The sequence below is a fragment of the Platalea leucorodia genome (genome assembly GCF_965183815.1).
Source record: "Platalea leucorodia genome assembly, chromosome: 22".
Classification (NCBI taxonomy): Eukaryota; Metazoa; Chordata; class Aves; order Pelecaniformes; family Threskiornithidae; genus Platalea; species Platalea leucorodia.
Genome location: NC_138844.1, coordinates 4,375,339 through 4,397,019, shown reverse-complemented (window position 1 = coordinate 4,397,019; position 21,681 = coordinate 4,375,339). Strand labels below are relative to the sequence as shown.

General features: G+C 56.7%; 1 protein-coding gene across 1 annotated transcript; it reads left to right on the top strand.

Moving 5' to 3' along the window:
• Positions 1-18,593: 18,593 nt before the first annotated feature.
• On the top strand, positions 18,594-20,579 carry NXPH3 (neurexophilin 3; the record flags this gene model as incomplete). Its single annotated transcript, XM_082331668.1, has 2 exons — positions 18,594-18,650; positions 19,845-20,579. The coding sequence occupies 2 exons, from the start codon at positions 18,594-18,596 to the stop codon at positions 20,574-20,576; spliced, it is 789 nt and encodes a 262-aa protein (XP_082187794.1). The 3' UTR covers positions 20,577-20,579.
• Between the last annotated feature and the right edge of the window lie 1,102 nt (positions 20,580-21,681).

Genomic DNA, 21,681 nt, shown 5'->3' with positions numbered 1-21,681 from the left:
ACACGAATATCTCCTTTCTTCTTGGCAGAGGTCCCAGCCTGGGGGCGGCAGGTAAATACAGGGACAGGACGGATGGGACAACAACGTGGGAAAGTCTGATACGTAAAGCACAACATATGTGTGCTGTGCATCCTCGGAGGAGGAGCACACCTCTCCTGCCCGGTGACACGGACATCCCGCCCAGCATTGCAATATGGCAAAACACTCAGCGCCGTCACCCGCTCGCCTCCGAGCTCGGCCCAGAAGCATTTGCCTGGGCTGAAGCTCTGCAGACCCAGCGTGGCTGGCCCCACGCCGTTCCTGATGGCCGCGGGAAGAGTTAACACAGATGTTAGGAGGCGAAAACGGAATAGAGGATCAGCAATAAATCCTGCCTGCCCCCGGCAGGGAGCAGAGCAATAAGAAAGATGAAAGGAAGCAACCCAGACCTCTGCTTCCATCGATAAACAAGAAAACAACAGCAAAACAACTCTGGGATGAACCCGGCAAACGGAAAGCTGCCCGCACGGCTGCCGGGGGCATGAGGCCACCGAGCCACGCTCGCACACGTGTTTGGGACGTGCCCTTTCGCTTCAGCCTTCTGGCTGAAGCTTCCAACAACCAGAAGCAACCGTGGATCCCACGCAGCGACAGCAACCCCTGGAAAAACGAGAGTCCCTTCGGGATCGTTTGCTACCACCGACCAACCGAAGATCCTTAGAAGATGCAAGAAAGAAATCTATATTCTCCCAGCACAGCCTCCTCCCCATCCCTTCCCTCTTTGCCCTCTGGGCTTTGGTTTCCTCCATTATTTTGTTTGTTTGTTTGTTTTGCGGTGTCGGATAAGGGCCCCTGCGCGGGGAAGGGCTGTGAGAACCCAACCCCTCCGCAAACCCAGCGTCTGCTCCTGCTCCAGCACCTGCAACGCGCCAGGTTTATTCTAACGGGGGATAAAAGGGGAGAAAAAGGGATAAAAGTAGACTGAGAATAGTTGAATGAGTGATAAGTTAATAACAAAAAAAAAGACAACCATGACCTTTGTCAGGGTGGGATCTTTTGCATCATATCCTGGAAAAATGTAATGATGTTAAAGGTTTTTTGGCGCCCGGATCCCAAAAGCTTGCACTTTAGAAAGTGTTAAACAAGCCAGTGATTGCACACCAGCAGGGTCGTGTTTATACTCAGATTACAAGCACTTAACACCTTTTGGTTGTCTTTGCAAAGCAAATCAAACAGCAGATCCCTGCTCCAGACCCCATGAAACGAAGGGTAACCTGCAGGGACAAAGCCCCTCGCAGGAGCTGTTTTCCCCTTGTTTTAAGTCCCATGGGGAAAGTAGCCCTGGGCCAGCACTCGCCATAGAGAGGACGAGGAGACGCTGCTCTCTCGGAGCCGCCAGCCTCGCACCGAGAAGGCATTGAGCCGAATCGATTCTGTCCCCGTATCCCATCTGCGGCTCCCCCCGTCACTGGGACAGCTGGAGGGGCTCAGGCGCCCGAGCGAAGCCTGGTGGCTCCTCTGCCCGGGAGCTGCTCCCACCTGCCCCTGTGGCATCGCAATTACCCGCGGCGGTAACGGCTGTGATGTCAGAGTGGGAGGATTATGACTTCAAAAGGAAGAATAAGCCAGAGCAATAAATGACATCTTTCTCCCAACACGAGCGATGCCCAAATGTGCGGGTAATGCTGCGAATTAAGGAACAGAGAAGGCGCTGGCAGCGCTCCTGGCCACCGATGCTGCAGGCTGCGGGGGGCTGAGGTCACCCCACCGACAGCCCCAGCTTTGGGCAAGGACCACCCAACGCCGGGACCTCCAGGCGTCCCTCGGGATGCCCGGCCGGTCTCCAGGCACGGCTTCACGCTGGATCCAACCACCAGCAGCTCTCGCAGGGTCTCTGGAAGCAGAGAGCACCTGAAGACACCCAATTAACAGGGCAAAGTCTTCAGCCGAGCAGCCCCACAGCCTGCCTGGTCCCGAGTCTGCTCTCTGACAGCAACCAGCCCCACGGGTATCAAAGGGAAACATCGCGGCCCCGCAGCCAAGGGCAGAGCCAGGCCTCCCAGACAACAGCCTACTCTTAATTAACTCGAGCTCAGTCTCAGCCTCTCCTCCAGGACTCTTTCTGCGAGCGTGAAGCGCAGCCAAGCCTCTAAGCACTCATGTAAACACTCGGTTCCTCCAGAAAAAGCCAGTAACTCATGTGACCCACACTATTTATTTTTGTAAGACCATTTCTCCTACCCTGGCACTGCGGATTCTGCTTTTGACACCGACTTTTCTCTTGGAGACCAAAAGGCACAAACCCTTGGTGTTTAACCTCACCGTGCCCTGGGTCCCTGGCTGGGGACAGTCTGCCTGTGCGGGTGAGATGCTGAACACGGAGGGATGGGAATCCTATAAACACCCTTGATTATTCCCTACCCCCTTGCTGCATCTTTCCAGCAGCCCTGCTGCCTGCATGCCTTCCCCAGCCCTCTTATTTGCTTCTGCCTCCCAGTCCCGACCTCCCGAAGGCACTGGGGCCCCCATCCTCCCCCAGCCCGTCACGAGTCAGGAGACTCGGGTGGGCTTCAGAGGAGACCGGGGCGTTTCCCCGCCAACGTGTGTTATCCTTGGCCCCGTCGGTGAAGGCGGGAGGGGAATCTGCCGCTCGCGGAGAGCGAGGCTTGGGGGCCAGGCTGATGGCAGGAGCAGACGCTGGGAACCAGACTGAAATTACAGAACATCTGGCCGGGAGCAGCCACAGCCACCCGGGCACGGTGGCCAAACACCAGCCCAGCTCGCTGGAGTGCTCCCGCAACATGCACCACTTCAGCAGGGCCAGAGCAGGAGCCCCGCTCCCTCCTCTGCTCTGAAACCCAAATCCCTCCTCCCTCTCCCGTCCCGCGGGGTTTCCTCCCCACGGCCCCACCACCCCACGGAGCAGCTCGGCACCGGCTCCAGGGTGCAGGCACGGTGCTCGCCTTTGCTTTCTCCCATCGCTCTCCGAATGGGCTGCGAGACCGAAGCGGTCGCTGCCAGGCTGCCGGGAACAAGCCGGGCTCTGTTAGCGGAGCCTGGGGACAAGCGTGCTCTCCATCCACCCTTTTCCTGGCAAACACTCAGCTGCCATCAGGAATCATTCAGCGAAAAGGCAGGGCCGTCCCTGGACGCTTTTCTTGTAAAATGATATCAAGAGGAACCTCACGCCCGTTTTCCCAGGGTAGTGGCATGTTTGACCCTGTGAACACCAGCGATCCCACTTTGCAAACCCTCCTTCTTCCAAACCCCCCATCCCCTGGGGGGTCCATAAAGCTGCAATGGCAGAAGCGTGGGGAGGGATCCGTCCCCCCGTGGTCGGCATCACCCGGCTGCACCCGAGCGGGCGATGCGGGGGCACTTGCATTGGGGGGTATTTCCAGACCCACGTGTTCCCAAACGCTCTGGGGAAGGGAAGAGTGGAAGGCACCTCTCTCCCCCGCATTCCCAGAGAGGCATTTTTGGCTGGGAAGGAAATGGTTGCATGTGCTCAGCCACAGCGGGAGCCAAGCCCTGATATTTGGCTCGGCAAGAAGGTCACAAGAGGCAACCCGCTCGCCTTCCTCCAGCCAAGGGAGGCTGAAAGCCCAGGCTCCAGCCAGACACACGCAAGACCCCCGTGGCTGAGCTGAGGTGCCCACCAACCCCGCGCCGCACATGGCGGGGCACACGGGGGCCCGGGGGAGCTGCCGGTGGTGGCCACGATCCTCAGCAATGAGGGGTGGCAGCCCTCGGCCAGCCAAAACACCAAGCATCTGGCTGCGCTTCCCACTGAGGAGATCCAGACTGAGCAAACACAGAAAATAAAGGATAAAGCCATCGATTGAGGAGGACAGCTTGCCCTGGCCATCGCCCCTCGGCACAGGGGCACGGCCAGCGCTTGACTCACATCTCCAAACCCTTCAAAGGGCTCTTTGTCTCCCACCAGCACCAGCCCGCTTGCCCAGGAGGGGGGCAGCGGCGTTAGCCCGCCCGTGGGGACGCTGCGAGCCCCGGGGATGGCGAGGAAGGAGCTGCATGCACCCAGGGATGCTCTGCTGTTCCTTCTGCAACGGGATGGTGAAGCCTTGAGGCAGCTCTGCTCGCCCACACCAGGCTTAAACCCCTTCAGAGGGGGCTTGAGCCAGGGGCCCGTTGCCCGTGCACGGGAAACACGTGCACTCCCCAGCATTAAGCTGATATCGCAGTCGTTTCGCCCCCCACATTTGGGGCGCCGGCTGTGCAGCCCAGGCCCCCGGAGCCAGCTCGCTCCGGCCGCAGACTTGGGAGCTGATCCCTCCAAAGGAACCTGCCGCTCTCGCAGTCCCAGCCTGTGATTTATTTAATTGATCTTTGGATAAAATCCTACATATATTTCCAGTTTCCCTGGGAGGTTTGGATTCTTTTTTCCTTTTTCCCCCGCTTTGGCATCAGCTGTGCTCTCCCTGCAGGGTCAGAGAGGAGGGGGAGTGGGGAACGCAGCCGGAATCAGATTGCAGCCTTCACACATTTCCAGGCTTTTGGAGCCGTGTTTCCCACCAAGAAAGCTGGAAACCTCAATCTGTCAGGCCACCTAAACAGAAACACATGGTTGCAGCTCAGCTTGCCAGCCAGCAACGTAAAGCGAGGAATCAAAGCGAGGGAGAAATGAAAGGGCTGACCCACGGGAGCGGGGTAGGCAGAGCCAGCGCGGGGCAGCCAGCCGGGGACGCGGGCAATTCGGTGGCTCTCGCAAAGAAGAGGAGATGAAAGATGTCCAGAGCTGGAAAAGAGCAGAGGAGTTTGAAACCTCAGGGCAGAGAGGAGAGGGATGCTGGCAAGCCTGGGGAGCCCTGCCTGAGGGGATGGGGAAGAGCACGGCTGTTACACCCGCTGCAACCGGGGGAGATTAATCGAAATTTCCATCAAAACAGGAGCTACTTGCATGTGGGTTGTGCAGCTAAACACACCATTCCAAGGAAAAAAAAATCCCACAGAAGCACTTAAAATATTTGCATTAAATACCCAACAAGCCTATCAGGATTAATAGCATTACAGTAAATTCCAGACAAATTAATAACCATTAGGCCGTCACGTAAAAGCACTCCTGGAGCTGGCTGGCCTAAGCCTCACTGTAAATCACTTTGCTATCAGTAGCCAATCCTCCCTTCACAAATCGAGGGCTCCTTTTGCCAGCAGCGCCTCATGATACAAATAAAAACATCCAGACGGCATCGCGTGTCGGCAGCCCGGGTCCCCGCAGCCTGACAACGAGGTGCATCTTCACGTTATCACAAATAAAAGCCACCAAGACTCCCCCCAAAAATTGGGCATCACTTTTTTTGACTTATAGTATTTTTTGCGATCCAAAAGCACGAGGATAAAAGCTGTTCAGGAGCTCAGCTCTTACCTATTTGCTGTTATGTATAGGGCAAAGCTTTCAGAAAGGTGCCCAGGGAGGAAGAGGGATGCTTTGGGGTTAATGGAGCACTGGGGAGGATGCCTCTGATTTCCAGCTGCCACCAGTTCACTGCAATGATCTTACCCAATTAATCCACCACCCTGGCTCAGTTCCCTCCCCTTTCCCACCCAGCAAAGCAATTTTGCATCCAGGGATTTGCAGCTGGGTTGTCCCGTCGGCTGCGCACAGCTGGCCCCAGACCGCGACTCATGCGCCCGCCCCAGCCCCGTCGGACACGGAAAGGGAGAGGGAGGGTTTGTCTGTACTGCTGCCATCGCTGGTACAAACCCCTCCAGCCTCAGCTCCCAGAAAGTAGAAAAGATGAGAAAAAAGCTTCCCAAAACCATAAAAGATGAGCAGAAGTGGGGGCAGGGGGCGGATGGGGAGAATTAACATCTCCAAAGCAATTACATCACCGCGTCTCCCAACCAGCTTTGAAAACGTTGACCTCTACCACATTCAGTCCCTGAGATTAATTACCTGGGTTAATCGCAGCTGTAATAACTGCCTTAGTCAGCATTACGACACCCTCTCGTCCTGCGGGTCTGCTTCTTACCTGGAAAAATGATCCCTTTTCCCTGCCCGTTCAACAGGACTGGGGGGGAGGAAGCTCCTGCCTTCCTGCAAGGCTTTTTTTTCAGCCAGGATTTACCTACTTTTTTTATGCAATCGTGGTTTTCACCCTGCCCTCCTGCTGCCGTTGGGTGCAGGGAGGCACCCGTGGGTAGCTCATCACCCGTGAAACCTGCCGCTATTCTCCCAAAAGCAGCTAGCGGAGGCACCGCTATTTCTGTCGGCGTAGCTGGTGTTTTGCCCCGGCCGTGTAGAGCAAAGAAATCACCAAGCCCTGATTTCCCACCTTAAGGGCTGGCCGACACTCAGACAGATGTTTTCTATAAATAACAAAATAAGGAGCACACAAGCTGCAGAAATAGGGAAAGCAAATCCAATTAGGTTAGAAAAATTCTTTGCTGGGCCTTGCAAAAGGTCTGTGGTTAATCATCTCGCAGGGTGCATCTCTATCAGAATAAGAGAGAGACTTTGGGGTCCTAGTTCAGCCTCTCCTTTGGGGTAAAACCTGGCTGTGGGGGCAGGGAAACGCATCCCCATCCCTATCTCTTTGTCCACTTTAGAAACAAGAATGGGAAAATCTGAGCCAAAAAAGGGATCTGCCAAGAGAAGAAGGGAAAGAGAGCTTTGGAGTTTGCTTGATTTCCTATAATAAGGATTGATTTTTCTCCCACTGCTCTCTCGGACTTTGGCTCGGGATCTGGGGCTCCCCTGGGAACCGGACTGCAGTGTAGGTTTCACTTAAATGGACAATTTGTTGCTTTAACTTGCTAAAACCTCAAAAGCCACAACAGGGCTCAGTTGTACAAGCTGTTTCTTTCCTGTCTCAGGTCAAGCGACAGCCGGCAGCGCGGCCCCTGCCAGGTTAGCCGGGAAGCCACGATGCCGGCGGTGGCTCGCGTTTTCAAAGAGCCCCCCTGCGATTTTTGGTGTTTGAGGTGGGCCAGCTCAAGACCTCTTGAAAGCAGCCCCAATTCCCTGGTGCAAAAGCTTTTAATCTAGCGGCAAAAGCCTAGCTGAGATGCAGCGGTGGGATGCTTAAGTAAAGCAAATTCAGCCTCCAGATACGATTTTTGTTCCTAAATCAGAGAAAAAATTAACCAGCAACTGGTTGGAACGAAATTAAAAAAAAAAAAATAAAAAGACAGAGAGATCTTCTCATGAAGTCATTCAACTGAGGCTGGAAATTGTCCTAAACGGTCGGCTCTGCCGATGAGGACGGCAAAGCCGAGCCGTGGGTTTCTGTCCCCGCTCCAAGGGCTCCTTATGCATTTTGCATTAAGCAGTAATTGGATAAAATGCATAAACAGGCGCTGGCAGAGGAAGGAAACCCAGGGCTCCCCCTCCCTGGGGTGCGCGGCTCCGCACGGCCTCCGGCCGCAGCTTTCAGTGAGGGGTGGTCGCCGGTGGGGAGCCGTGCCCTGACCCCCGGCCACTCGCCTATGGATGAGGGACACGTGTGAATCCTCCACCAGCAGGAAAGAGGACCGGGATGTCGCCTCCCCCAGCCCGGAGGAGGACCGTAAGCCACCCCACAGAGGCACCAATAGTCCCCACGACTTCTATATGCTCCAGTTTTGGGTGCTTCTCCCAAGCTAGTCTGGGTTAAGCAAGCACCCTTAAGCAAGCATCCCCCAACACCCCCTGAGGCTCATCTTTGGCTTCGCCTAGTTGGGAGGAAAAAACAATCTTGCATTCACTGGGAGACTTTCTGATCTAATAAATCCTCCTTCCTCCCCAGCTCCCATGAATCGCTCCCTTTGCGGCCGCTAGAGCTCGAGGCGATCGGACAGAGGCCGCTCGCCGCTTCGTCCCGTGAATTAGAGCATCAATGGACCCAGAGCCTCAGCTGCTTCAAACTGGCCCTGATCCACGAGCTGCTCTACGCTGTCTGGGATCCGGCCATTGGAGTAATTAGGAAAGCCGCATCGTTATCCGAAGCACGGTTTTCCAAGAGCAAATCCATCTGGGTTATTCCCTGGGGAGTCTGAGCTTGTCAACACAGGCTTGCACAACGCGCCGCGCTCTGCCTCCTCCCACGACGGCAAGCACGGGGTTTGGCTGTGGGAAAGGGGTTTGGAGAGAGCAAACAGCCTGGTTTGGGGGTAAAATGGGCGATATCACACCAAAAAAGCGATGCCGAGAACAGTGTTGCAGCCTTTTTGCTTGTTAAAAGCCACTTTCCCCCCCACTGACCTTCCAGCTTTCTCAAGCAGAGCAGGAAAGGCTTAAAATGCAGTGAACTGAAAAGCGGAGCCTAAAGAAAGGCAGAAATTCCCCCAAAGTCCTTGAACAAGCAAAGCTCGATGCCGCGGCCCCGGAGGGCAGGGAAGTCACTCATCAATCACGGCCCCGGTGCCGGGACCTGCTGCCCGCGTGGCCCCGTCCCCTCCTCGGGGACAAGGCTGGGCTGGAAGCGCAGGTGTCGAGGGGGAGATTTGCAGCTTTCTGGCTGGATTTGTTGCTTTTCGGCGAGGATAAGGCAGCCGGAGGGTCAGGGGGCGAGCGGAGCCGGGGGGCGGTGAGGCACATGCAATCGCTGCAGTATTTTCACTTGGGGTTCCAGACGGTGCCTTATTTTGGGGAAGAAGCCAAGCACAACCGTGGGCTGCGTCTCAGCACGTGGGTCTGGGTTGAATGTGTGCATCCCAACGCAGCCGGCTGCTCTCAGCCTGCATCTCCCACGAGGACGAGTCGGCAGGACTGAGCCCCCCGGGAGACCCCAATGCCAGGTCACAGCTGAAGGCTCAGCAATGGCAAATGGGACTGGGCTTGAAAGGCTCAGGTCCGCCTTTCCATCACTGCTGAGGTGGATGGAGGATGAAGACCGGTGCCATGATGGAAAGAAGGGGCTGAGAAGGCAAAGCCCCCCGGGAAAGTGCAGGGTCTCAGCCGCACGTCACCCCACGGGGAGCCCCCGAATGCAGAGGCGAGGGCAGGACTGGGGCTGATGCTGCTCCGGCCCCACAGCACACAGAGAGCAATGGAGATGTCGCTTAAAAACACACGTTCGATGCAATGAGTGGTCACCTCCTTTTTTTAAAGCCCTGAGCACCTGCTCCATTTGCCTCTCTCCTCCTTCACGTCTCCCCAGCCTACGTGCTGCTCAGCCCAGCAGCCAAATCCCCCCACCTCTGCCCCGATCAAGCCCAAAACACCTGGCCCAGGCATCTTTCTATGGGCAACCTGATCCCCGGGACGGAAAGCAGCTCTGCTCCCGAGCCCACCGGGACGGGAGGGCTGCGCTCAGCCAGCGCCGGCCGCCCCCAGCTTGGACCCGACCCAGGCTGCTGATGGAGTGCGAGCGCTGGAAATGCACCACTGAATATCTGCCCTCCGCCTCGCCTGCTGGCCCTTCGCCACCCTCCCCTCCGCACGGGCTGCTAAAGAAATACATTTTTAATCATTACAAGGAAATTTTGGGGTGGGGGGGGTCATTAGCCAAGCCTGCGAGAGTGCCCAGCCGCCCCCCAGGACTGCCGGCTGCTGCTGTGCGTCGCAAAAATGCGTTTCTGTGTAATTAGGTTAGCGGAGTCATTTGAAGTCTCGCTGAGCACCCAGGCAGAGCACGATCAATGCCGAACAGCAGCGGGGAGCCCCGGGAGGGAGTGGGATGGGTGGCCCCGCGATGTGCAGCACCACGCACCCCACTGATGCTGGCAGAACGTATAGTCCCGGGTGGTGTATCCCCCCGTGGCAGCGATGGGCAAGGTAGGATTTAGAGGCAGGTATTTCTTAGATCAGCCAATCCAGCTGAAAAAAATAATCAGGTCAGGTTTAGGGCATGAGAGCCCTTTAGAGGAGCTGCCTTTGCCAGTCTCCTAGAAGAAATTACCTCTCCCAAGAAACCCCGCCGTGCTTGGAGCGCTCAGGCAGATGTAAAATATTAGCAAAAGGGCCCCTTGCCTTGAATTTTTCCTGCTCCGACACGAGGTGAAGTTGGAGCCCTGGAGGCAGCGGGGAGGGCTGGGAGCCCTGCGGCGGCCGGGGCTCCCGGTCCTGCCCCTCGTCCCCCACCGAGCGCACGGGGAGTCTCAGCAAGGGGGGGAAGAAGCGTTTTGAGATGAGGCTGGAAAAGTCCTGGGGGGGGGGAGTTATGGCCCAGGCCGCGGGTGAGAAGCTCTGGGAAAAATGATAATGGGATGGCATGGAAAACAGGGCCAGCGCCGGAGCCCTGGTTGCCTGCTGGACTGCTCAGAGAGAGCAGCTTAAATATTTCCAGTGGGGGGCGGGAGAAAAAAAAAGAGCAGTTTTTCCCCTTTTCCCAATTTTTCAGGAAAAAAAAAATTACCCTTTTTCCCCAGTTCTCATCCCAAGGCACCCTCCCCGCTTCCTTATCCCTTTTTTAATGACAATAAGGCAAAATTTTCCATGGGGAAAAAAACGCCACCACTTGTCCAGCCCACTCTAGCGTTAAGAAATATTAATCATTAGTATTATTACACGGCTCCTAGACAGGGCTTATCTCCCCTCCGCAGCCAGCCCGGGGAAACAGAGAGGCACCAGCGCCCGACACGGGCACGAGCACGGGAAGAGGCAGAGGGGGACAGGGCCGAGGGGGGAAGGTTTGTCTAAAGCAGCTCTTATCTAGAGACGAGCTGCGGGGGGAAACCGAGGTTTTCGGAGGCGAGAGAAATGAGAATCCCTGCCTGCACGCGCTCAGGAAGAGGCATCTGAGAAGTTCAACCATCTTCCTCCAAAATGCGCCTGAGAAATTAAGATTTTTCTAGCAAAGCTGTGTTAATTCAAGGGGCCTGGCGGGGGCATCTCCTTCCTCTGCTGTTAGATACGCACCGGTCGTCTTCCCAAACCTCTCTCTGCAAACGTCAGGTGTTTACAGCACATTTAACGCAAGGTGAGATCCCGGCCTGAATCCCTTGACTCCAGCAGCTACGACTTGAATATCAGCCGACGTGAGGCGGGGGAAAAGCAGCCCATCCTAACGCAGCAGAGCTGCAGACAGCCGCTCTTTTGGGGCCAAAGCAGAGCTTTCAGCCTCCGAGATTTGCTGCTAAGAGGTTTTTCCTCTCCTTGCAGCTCGAGCAGCAAACTGTAAAGATTTCGGCCTCTTCTCTGTCCAGACTAAAATCGCATGGAGGGCATTTTGCATGCGGAGACTTTTTTTCCCCCCCTCTCTTTTCAAAGGCATGCAAACAACTCAGTCCCAGCCAGAGGCATCACAGCGTTTTTACTGATCATTTTAATGTCATTCAGCACTGCCCCGCTCCAAGAGCTGGGGCAAGAAACCCTGACGGCTGCAAGCCATGCAGTTTTTGTGCCAATAGATTGTATCGCGTTTATATTGCCTTTTCACCATGATAGGACCGTGATGTAAATATGGGACATGACCCAGTAAAATGTTACTGGGACGTGAACCCTTTTCATCTCCAATTTATCATTTCGCATCTGCCCTGGAAACCCGGTGGCATTGCTGTTTGCTGAGCCCAGCAGAAATGAGCTGTTAATCTCCGTCCTGCTCCAAAGGAAGGAGATGCTGCGGGAGATGCGAACCATCACCTCCACCAGCGATTCATCCAGCAGAACGCCCTGCATCGCCTGAACGGGCAGGATAAATGGCTTTTTTTTCCCCTTGAGGTTTGTGGTTTCAAGGCACTGGGGTTGTATCGGCCGCCTGCACATGCTCTGCTGTCCTATGGGAGGATTTGCAGGTAAAATTAAATCCTTGCTTTGAGAAAAATCCTGCGCTGTACACCCAAAACACAGGGAAGGGCTGCTCGTGGCTCCAAACCCCATCTCTGCACAAACACTCCTTTGGCACAGCTTTGTTTTTCCCGGGATTATTTCTGTTCCCAGAGAGGCTCCAGTTGCCTCTTTGGTTATTTTTATGAAACGATATTCAGCCTCGGAGGGTGGGAAGGGAAATCGGAGCCACTCATCCCCGGCGGGGGGGACCCCGCTGGGCCCCTCAGGCTGGAGCCGAGCACCCTCGGGGCGGCCAGCCGCTGCGCCGCTCTCCCAGCACCCCCGACCGACGGGGACCCTCTTTCCAAACCCCCCGGAGCAGAAGCAGGAAATTTCTTTACTCCCCCATTTGGCCTGAAAAAACCCAAATGAGCCAACACAGAGAAAGCCAAAGGAGATGGGGATGAAAAATCATCAAAACCCTCCGGAGCACAGCAAAAGAGGACGCACTCGTCCTCGGCGGGTCCCCAACTTTCCCAGGATACACATGATTTTTGCTTGCAGAATGGTGTTTTAAAAGTTTCCTAGCTTATTCAGTTCTCACCCGCGACCTGGGCCATCGATAACGCGGTGATGTGGCAGGTGGGTTTGGGCAGCACCCGCCGCTCCCAGGCCAGCAGGTTTTGGGGTTCGCTGCCCTTGCAGCCCCGGCAGAGGTGGGTGCACCCAGAAACCAGGCGATGCCCAGCGCGGCTCCCTGCTACCCTCTGCAGTCGCATGGCAGAAGGGCTCGCTCGGCTCGCAGCCTCCTCTGCCTCCTGCAAAGGCAGGATTCACCCCCAGTCCTTCCCCAGTCCATGCTCCCGCTCCCCACCGCGGGGTACCCCCACCCCACATCACCCCCAGATGCAGCGGTGCGTCCCCAGTCGCATCCGCATCGCGAGATATTGGGCTCCAGCTCCACCTAAACCCCCAGCTTTGCTCTATTTTGCCAAGCCATCTCCTTGCCAAACCATCTCCCCTCGCTCTTCAGGAAAACCCTGCTGCCTGCAGGTGTCCGCAAGAGAAAAAGGAACCGGGCAGGAACCTTTTAATTTGTTTTCCCGCTTAAAAATCCAAACAGGCTCCCGCAGCCTTAGCAAGAGGTCTCGGCACTTGGCAAACGTGCTGCGATTAGGTGTCACCTTTTGGAAATGATTATTTTTCATTACTGAAAAAGGGAGGGGAAAGACCCACGTGCGCGGCTGGGAGCAGGGCAGAGAGCTGGGGCGGTGCAAGAAGCAGGATTTAGAGATAATCTTCCCAGGAGCAACGTTATTTTATATTTTAGTCTCCAACAAAGTAGCCTGATGCATTCCAAAGGCAAAAACCAAACTGCTCTTTGGAGGTACCCAGTTTACCAGCCCCAGCGAGACGAATCATACCTGACTGGGAGGGCTCAGCTGGATCTGGAGAAGGGCTGAGAGCCAGCAGCGATGGGGCCGTCGGCTCCAAACCTCCCATCTGGCAGCTGAATTCGGACGAGGGCTTTAGGAGAACTTTTCCCAGGACAGTGCTGGAGCCCAGAGCCCAAACATCCCTTTCATATACCTGTATAAAAAAAAAAAAAAATGGAGCTGCATTGTGTACATGAACACCAGTAGATGCATGCACACAGAGTGATACTTTGGGGGGGAATCTGCTTGCCTTGCACATGCAGCAGAGGATGCGGCTGACCGGCCCCCAGGAACCTGCCTTCTCCCCCCAGCTTTGCCCCTGGGCCCCTAAACTCAAATCAGTCTGGAATAACTACATTTACCAGCCTGGAGAAATCTTTTGCTACCTGCTAATGAAAGGCTCTGTGAGAGCAAGGTATGAATTAACCACGTTTCGCATACTTCTGGGTGCCCACAGCGTCCCCCCGCTCCCTGGGGGCTGGGAGCACGCTCCTCCGCGCCAGCCCAGCCGAGGAAGGCAGGGCGCATCCAGCAGCTCCCGGAGAGGAGGCAGAGCGCTGAACCATGGCTCGGCAGAGCTGAGCTGAAATCTCACCGCTGTGGCCAAACGACCTTGGGGTATGGGGCTGCAAAATAAAAACAAGGATGGCAGCCTCTTTCCTAGAGTAACTGGAAGGGGAAAGGGCTGCACCAGGGGATATGCAGCATCTGAGGCTGGATATCCCTCTTAATCAACACCTGAATTAATTATCTTCCTCCCCTTACAGCTGTCAGGCGTTTGAAGGCTTGGGTTCCCACTCTCGCTATGCTCCCTTGCTTCTTTTAAGTCTCTGCAAAAGCCGGTCTCCCTGACCTCCCGATCTCTGCTGTCTCTCCCAGAGCATCTTCACTCTCAGGGCTGGGTTTTTTTTGGTCTTTGGCACTCGCATTCTTGACAGCGCTGCTTTACATGCAGCTGCTCCAGCTTTGCAAGAGCAACATCACGGGTTTACGGGGGCATCAGACCCGCCGGGCAGCTCCATCGTGCCACATCTCTCCTCCTCCACCGCACGAGAGAACCGAGCCCTTTCCCTTCGGTGATGAACCTGCCTGGCATCCCGCAAAAGCCCCCCGGACCCCACGGCATGTGTCTGCCGCGTCGCTAAGCTGCCTCTGCGTACGTGGATTTTGTGGCACGTTCCCAGAGGAACTGCAAACCCCTTCGCCTCGCTGTCGCTGCCAGCGATGCTGCCGGCAGCCGGCCTCTCCCCCGTCACACACCTGCACCTCAGGTCACCGCAACCTTCCTGCTTATAATATATTCCCCCTTCCCGGCCTTTTTTGTCTTTCTAATCTCCTTCTAGCCTTAATTCTGCTGAGGTTGATAACGCCTTGTATATATAAAAAAAAAAATGCTTCCAAAAAGAAGAGCCGTTAATAGAAATTTGCCTTGGTAAACGGGAGGTGCTTGCCGGAGCCTCTCCCCTCCCCAGCTGAGTCCCTCCCGGTGCTCGGGAATGCTGTGGTTCCTGGGCAGAGCGGAGCCCCCCGCGCCCCCGGGCTGAGCCCCCCCTTCCCAGCGCCGGGCCCGCTAGAGGGCAACAGAAACCCAGGAAAGGCGAGGCGGAGCCGGGCTGAGCAGGGGGGAGAAAGGGCCTGGCACCACCGCCAAGGCTTCCTTCAACGCAGCTTGCAGATAAATCAGACCTAAAAAAAAAATATATATATATAAAAATTAAAACAATATCTCAGCTGCTCCCCTCTAGCCCGGGTTGCTTCGCCCGGGCGGGATGGGCATCGGCATTGGGCGAGGCGCGTCCTCCGCCTCCCCCAAAATCAGCCCCTGCTCGCTGCGATGGCAAGAACATCTCCTCCCAGAGAGCCGGATCCCCTGGACCTGGGAAAAAAGGTTTCCCAAAGCGCTAGAAACACGTGGGTAACGTTTAATTTTGGAAATCTGCCCAAGCTGAGAGCACATCGTTAGAGCAGCCCCTGGAGCCCCAGGGCCGGCCGGCCCCTGGTGCTAGGTGCTGCACAACGAAATGCAGCTGGGAGAGCCCCGGCAATCGCACCCCTGCAGCGCGTCTCGCCCGCTGGGAGAAGCCCGTGCAGGACAACGGGGAAGGAGCAATTTTGGTCCCTGGCTCTTCCATTATTGCAAAACCCAGCAGAATAAACTTGCAAAGCCCACTTTGGCACCCGCCCGCTGGAGCTGCGGCTTCAGAGCAGCCAAGCCGAGCAAAGCCAGAGCCAAAACCTCAGCACCAACTCGCCCCGTCCTCATCAGCCACCCGGCGAGAGGCCGGGCCGCCCCTTCCAACCCTGCCACCATCGCGGCCTGGGACCCTCCTGGGGAAAAAGCGGCAGGAACAAGAGTTTTCTTTAGCTGTTCTGATAGCATCACCATTACCTCCTCCCACCCCAATCCCATCCAGTTTTACAGCACTGGGAACATATCTGCCAGTGTTTAAAAGGAAACCTGTCCCTAAATGCTGGCCCAGGATTCGCCTGGGTGGTTTTATTTCTACCGTCGAGGCCTGATTTGTGCACGGGAGGTGCAGGAGCCCACTTTTACTGAATGGGCCCCCCAGACGGGCCACGCGGGCTGGGACACATCCCTGGGCTGGACTGGGGGACACATCCCCACCGCCGCCCCGGCAGGGTGGAAGCGCCAGCCCCATGCTTACCACGCACGGGCTATTTAAGTAGCTCCAGAGGGAGCCGTCGCAGCACAAGACGAGCTAGAGCAGCTCCTAAATCAGTCCTTCTTTATGCCACTCCAGTCCCCAGCTCCCTCCAAACACCAGGAAACCCAGAAAGTCACATTAAATCATTTTTATCCCTTGTTCTTCCTCCTTGTCCTGAGCCACGCTGGCCTCAGCTCAGCCTCGCCGAGTCGCGAGGAGCCAAATGGGAGGCGCAGAGCTGCTCCCCAAACGCATTTCACCAGCCAGAACCGGCGTGGGAATAGATGGGATGCACCCAGCACGGCGGAGACGTGGCGTGGACCCGAGCCCATGCGGCACAGACGGCTCCAGGAAGGCTGTGCAGGAGATGCAGTGCCTGGAGTGATTGAAAAGCAGGTGATGGCACAGGCATTTGGAAGTTTTATGAAGATCTTTTATCGAAATCACAGTAGTTAGAGACGTGCAGCCTATTAAAGGGATCCAGCACGCCGCTGGGGCCAGGACAGCATTAGTGTCGCCGTATATCCTGCAACGCTGTGTTCCTTCTGGTTTTAGGAGGCCCCAGGGTCCTTCCAGCACCACTCTTGGATGAATATTCTGGAGCTTAATAGCCCTGGCTACCGGGAAGCTTTCTTTGAGGGATTCGGCACTCCTTTGCTCCCTTTGGCGCAGGTTGGCCGGGGGAACCGGGCTCGCAGGGCTCCTCACGCTCCGGTGGCGTTAAGGAGGTGTCTTGTCTTCCCGTGCCCCAAAATGCCACCGCTCCATGGGAGCAAGTGCCATCAACACTGAGCAGGTTGCTCAATAGCAAGTAAAAAGGGATTCAACCCCCAGGTAACTCCCGTGGCCTCTGGCTGAGATGACGTTTCCAACCTGATTCACATCTCCAGCAAACCCAGGAGGCAACAGGCAGCGCCGCAGGCAGGGACCTTAGATGCAGGCAGCGGGCAGCAGCCACCTTGCAGATTTGTCGCCCACCTTCCTCCCCGCCCCAAAACTGCAAGAGAAACCTCCCTGTCCAGATCCCAGCACTGCAATCGCAGTCAAAAGCTGGACCAATTTGCTGTGCAGATGGGAGTGCTAGCAGGGCATTCGGCGAGAGCATCCTGCATCTCACAACGTGCTCTTTCCCCCGTAGCTTGTTCATCTTTAGCATCGCTGCAAGATCTGGCTTTCCAAAGCAGCTCAGGAAAAGAGGGAATACAAAAAGGATACAGAGAGGAAGGTGAAATGATGTAAAGAAGAGGAATCGTTGCCTAGGGGTTGAGAAAATACCGGGTTTAATTCTAGTCCTGTCCCTGGCAAGTTATCCCTCGGTACTGCAACTTCTCCTGCTGAAAGATGGGAGGACAACTGCTGCCTTCAGTGGGCAAAGCCCCCAACGAGCAAATCTGTCTTTCTGTAACAGCAAACCAGTGGCTTCTGTTTCCCTTTTAAGCGCAATGCTATCTGCCATCCTTTTACTTCTGGGATAATAAAAAACCCAAACCGCCAGGCTTGGGGGAACAGGAGCTGCGTTTCCTTCTTCCTTTTATGATTTCCCAAGTCGAAGAGGAGCAGAGCCCCGGCATGGCTACGATTCGCCACCTCCCCACTCTGCCGTGCAGAGGGAAGGGGGAACGTTACTGCCCAGACTTACACACGCATGTCCATAAACACAAAATCACAAATAAATTCAAAATAAACTTCCTACCCGGCCTGCGCCTCTTGCAAAGGAGATGCCGGACCCTCCAGGGAGGAGGGAAAAGCTCCACATCCATTTCATGCAGGTAGAAGGGGCCACGCACACAGACTGCAAAATCAAAAGACCCTGGATATATTACAATTCTATTTTTAATGATTTTAAGAGCGGGGAGGGAAAGAAGACTGCACGGCCACATGGCCACGCGACGGGGGAGGAAGCATCGCTGCAGCAGCCAGTATTAGAGAAACAAAAATTAAACCTCCCCAATAAATCCAGGCCCGAAGAGTTTCCCCTCGCCTCGTCCATCACCTCCCAAAGGGCGCAGCCATCCTGCCCCGTACCCGCAAGCGGGTGCCCCCCCTCGCCGTACCCGCAGCCTCCCGGGGGGACTGGGCTGGCAGGAGCAGCCCTTTGCCTTTTCCTGATGGCCGGACTGGAGGGACCAGGATGGGGAAGAGCTGAGCCCCGGGGCAGAGGGTAATGCCACGGTCCTGCCCGTTCCCCTGGGGCGAGATGAAGCAGTTTATAAGGACAGAGCCAGGGACCCCGGTGGGTCCCCTCACCCCGGTTCGCTCCCTTCGTGCCAGCTCTCCACCACCAACCAGCCCGGGATGCTCCTCTCCAGGGACCCACGGGGACTCCTTCGCACGACGGCTCCCCAGCCCTCTCCTTCAGCGCACCCAGCCCTGCCAGAGCCCGCTGAGCCCCCCGGGCCCCCCAGCACCCCCTGGGGACCCCCTTTTTCCCGGGCTGCTCTGCCTGGGTTGCAGGCAGCAAAGGGTTACGCTCGGGGGTGCCGCTCTGCTCCCGGCACCTGGCAGGGGAGGGAGCGAGGAGGGGATGGAGCGGAGTTTCATTGAGTCTCCAAGAAGGCAGCGAGGAGCAGGCAGAGGAGCAGGCAGAGGAGCAGGCAGAGGAGCAGGCAGAGGAGCAGGAGCGGCGGCGGCAGCAGGTGAAGCCGCCTCCCGGTCCGGCACAGCGGGGTGGGAGCTGCCGGAGCCACCATGGGCCGGGGGGGGCCCTAGGAACCGGCTCATAAAGGGGGAACGACCCCTTCCCCTCGCTGACGTCCCTCGCTTAAAAAGAAGGGAGGGAAAGGGGAAAAAACCAAAACCAAAACCCACCCAAGCCCTCGCTGAATTTGAGACACGGCGAAGGCGGGCGGCATCGGCTGGAAAATGCATCTCCCTCGGAGCTGCATCGTCCTCCTCATCCAGGGGAGCATCTCTCTGCTGGTGAGCGCTGGGGACAGGGAAGGGGGGCTGCAGGGGCTGGGGGGTCGGGCTGCTAAAGGGACGGGGGGGGTGACAGCCAGGAACATTCCCCAAATCAATTTGTCCACCACCCCCCACCCCATCCCCTGAAAAAACAAGCGTCCCAAAACTTCGGTTATTTTGCAGCAGGTAGCGGGGGGCAGCAGGCAGGGTGGGCTGGCAGGCAGGGCTGGTGGCACAGGGAACGTGTGAATCAATCCCTCCTGATCACCCTAAAAATCTGCAGCCCCCCCGGCGCAGCGGTCCTGGTACAGCTGCTGGGGGCAGCTCGCCCGGAGCCCCGGCCCCCTCCGGCACAGCCCAGCAGGCCGACCTTGACCTCGGCTTCCCCGCGGCCAGGTGAGCCCTTCGCACCCCAGGGATCACAGCGGGCGTTTGCTCGGCAGCCCAGCACCGAGGGCGATGGGGCTGCAGAATCCGCCTCCCGCCCGGGCCCCCTCCCAGCCCGCTGGGTGCCCACAGCCTGGCAGCGAGGCGGCCCCCCAGCCCCCTCTCTGCTTATTTCTGGGGTCCAGGGCTGGTTGCAGGCAGAGCCCCCACGCCGGCAGGAGGAGAGTTTGCAGAGGAGCCTGTGCACGGCTGTTAGATGCGAAAAGCATCTCCCTGGGGTGAGAACTCACCTCTGCGCTTTGCTGTCCCTCGTGCTGCCCCGCTGCTCCCAGCTCCATCTCTCCATCGGACCATGGCACAGTTTGGAGGTCAGAAGAGGGGTCCATGGGACGTGCTGTCAGCAGCGAGACCGGTGCAAAGGAGGCAAGCACCCTCGCCGCAGCTGTGCATCCCCCCCCGTAGCACCCTCTCCCCGGCATCTGCAGAGATCCCCCGGGTGCAAGCGCTCTGCCCCGAGAGAGGTGCCGCTGCCAGCCTGCACCAGCAACGAGCGCAACGCACCCGTCCCGGCTGCTTTCACACATTCCCCGAGCAACCGTGAGAGGAGAACGAGAGCAGGGAAAAATCGCTACTAGCAGGGAAATACGGACTACAGAGAAGAGTAGAGAGGAAAGGCAAGGGAAAAGGGAAATAAGGAAAGCAAGGGTGGGAAAGAGGATGGCTGGGTCATGTCTGGGGAAGTGGGGTGACTCTGGAGAGCGAGCCTGGGCAAGGGGGGCAGGCACCCATCACCCATCGCTCACTCTCCACCATCGCTATATTCAGGTGATCTATGGCCAAGAAGAACCAGGGCAAGGTGCAGAGCAACGTGAACCCAAGACCCAGGAGAGAGCTCAAGTGCAGAAGACGAGAGGGCTGCTCTCTCCAAAGTCCCTGTTGACTCCAACCTTACTGCAGAACATGACCCTCCTGGAGCTGGTGAGCAGCTCCCGGGAGTTATGGGATATCCTGGACAACCTGTCAGAGCGGGACCAGGCTCCACACCCCAGAGGACAAAGGGACTTGGGGGCAGCCTCAGGCAAGCTTAAAAAAATTTTTGGCTGGGGAGATTTCTATTCCAATATCAAGACAGTGAAGTTGAACCTCTTGATCACTGGAAAGGTCGTTGATCACGGCAACGGCACAGTCAACGTCTTCTTCCGACACAACTCTACCGGGCAAGGGAACATCTCCGTCAGCCTCGTCCCCCCCACCAAGGCAGTGGAGTTTGACCTGGAGCAACAGATCTTCATCGAGGCCAAAGAATCCAAAATCTTCAACTGCCGCGTGGAGTACGAGAAAGTGGATCGTGCCAAGAAGACCACGCTCTGCACTTACGACCCATCTAAGACCTGCTACCACGAGCACACCCAAAGTCACGTCTCCTGGGTCTGCTCGAAGCCCTTCAAAGTCATCTGCATCTACATCACCTTCTACAGCATAGACTACAGGCTGGTGCAGAAAGTGTGTCCCGACTACAACTATCACAGCGACGTACCCTACTACCCCTCGGGATGATGTGCTCTGCCCATATCGGGATGCCCCGGTGATGCGCGGGTGCTGGGGGGGCGGGGGGAGGGATGGGGATGGTTTTGTAAGCGGGGGCGGGAGCACGGTGGTCCCTAGACACCAGAAGCAAGGAAGGAAGAGGAGGATTTTCCATTTTCCCCAAAAGCTCCAATGTCAAGAGGAGGAATTTTAGGCTATGGGGTACCGGCATCGCTAAACCTGGCGTGGATCCGTGGTCTTTCGAGACCGGTACGCGAAGGCAGGGTCTGAATCTAGGATACAGAAAATAGGACATAAAGCCACAATCAGGACTTGGGTTTCTCAGTGCAATAATGGATTTGCCTGGATCTAGGCCACATGGTCCTGAAAGGTTGGCGACCAGGCAAAGAGAGCTCCAGAAGCAGGCTTACACAGCCTGGAGCCAGGGGAAGACCTCAGGGGGGAAAAAAGGCACCTGATGCCCTCCATGGCTGTAAGACGTCCATGGGCAGCCACATCATCTCCTCGATGTCCGAGTTCTGCAGCAGTGGGAGCTGGAGCTGAGTTTTTCCCATGTCGGGATGGAAAGGGCTGCAGGGATGGAAACAGGGAGCCAGGAGGGGTGGGAGGGCAGGGAGGGACCTTCCCGGGGCGCCACCCCACTGTGGCTCACATCAGGCACCACAGCACAGGGGGGTTTCGGGGCCTTGAAACTGGATCCAAAGGTAGAGAAATCCTGGTGGAATCTGTCAACTCCGCTGACACAGTATGTGATTCATGTGTTTCCCCTGACACGCCGTGATTCATGCGTTTCCCCTTCATCTCATCCGTGCTTCGTATCACTGCCGGCTCCCCAGCGCCCGCTCCCACCCTTGCCCAGCCACATTCAGCTCCAAGCGCTGCCGTTCCTCGGTGCAAAGGTGCGCGCCCGCGTGCGTACGTGTGTGTGAAGTGGAGCTCTGACTGTAGCATTTAATTTACTTTGAAGTTAAAAAAAAAAAAAAAAAAAACGAACCACGACAATGCTGTCCTTGAGAGAGAGAATAAAGGTTTCACGGTGGCACCGAGGCAGGTCAAGTGTTTTTACTGAGAGCCATCTCAGCCCCCTTGGGGCAGAAGGAAAATAAACTGGTGG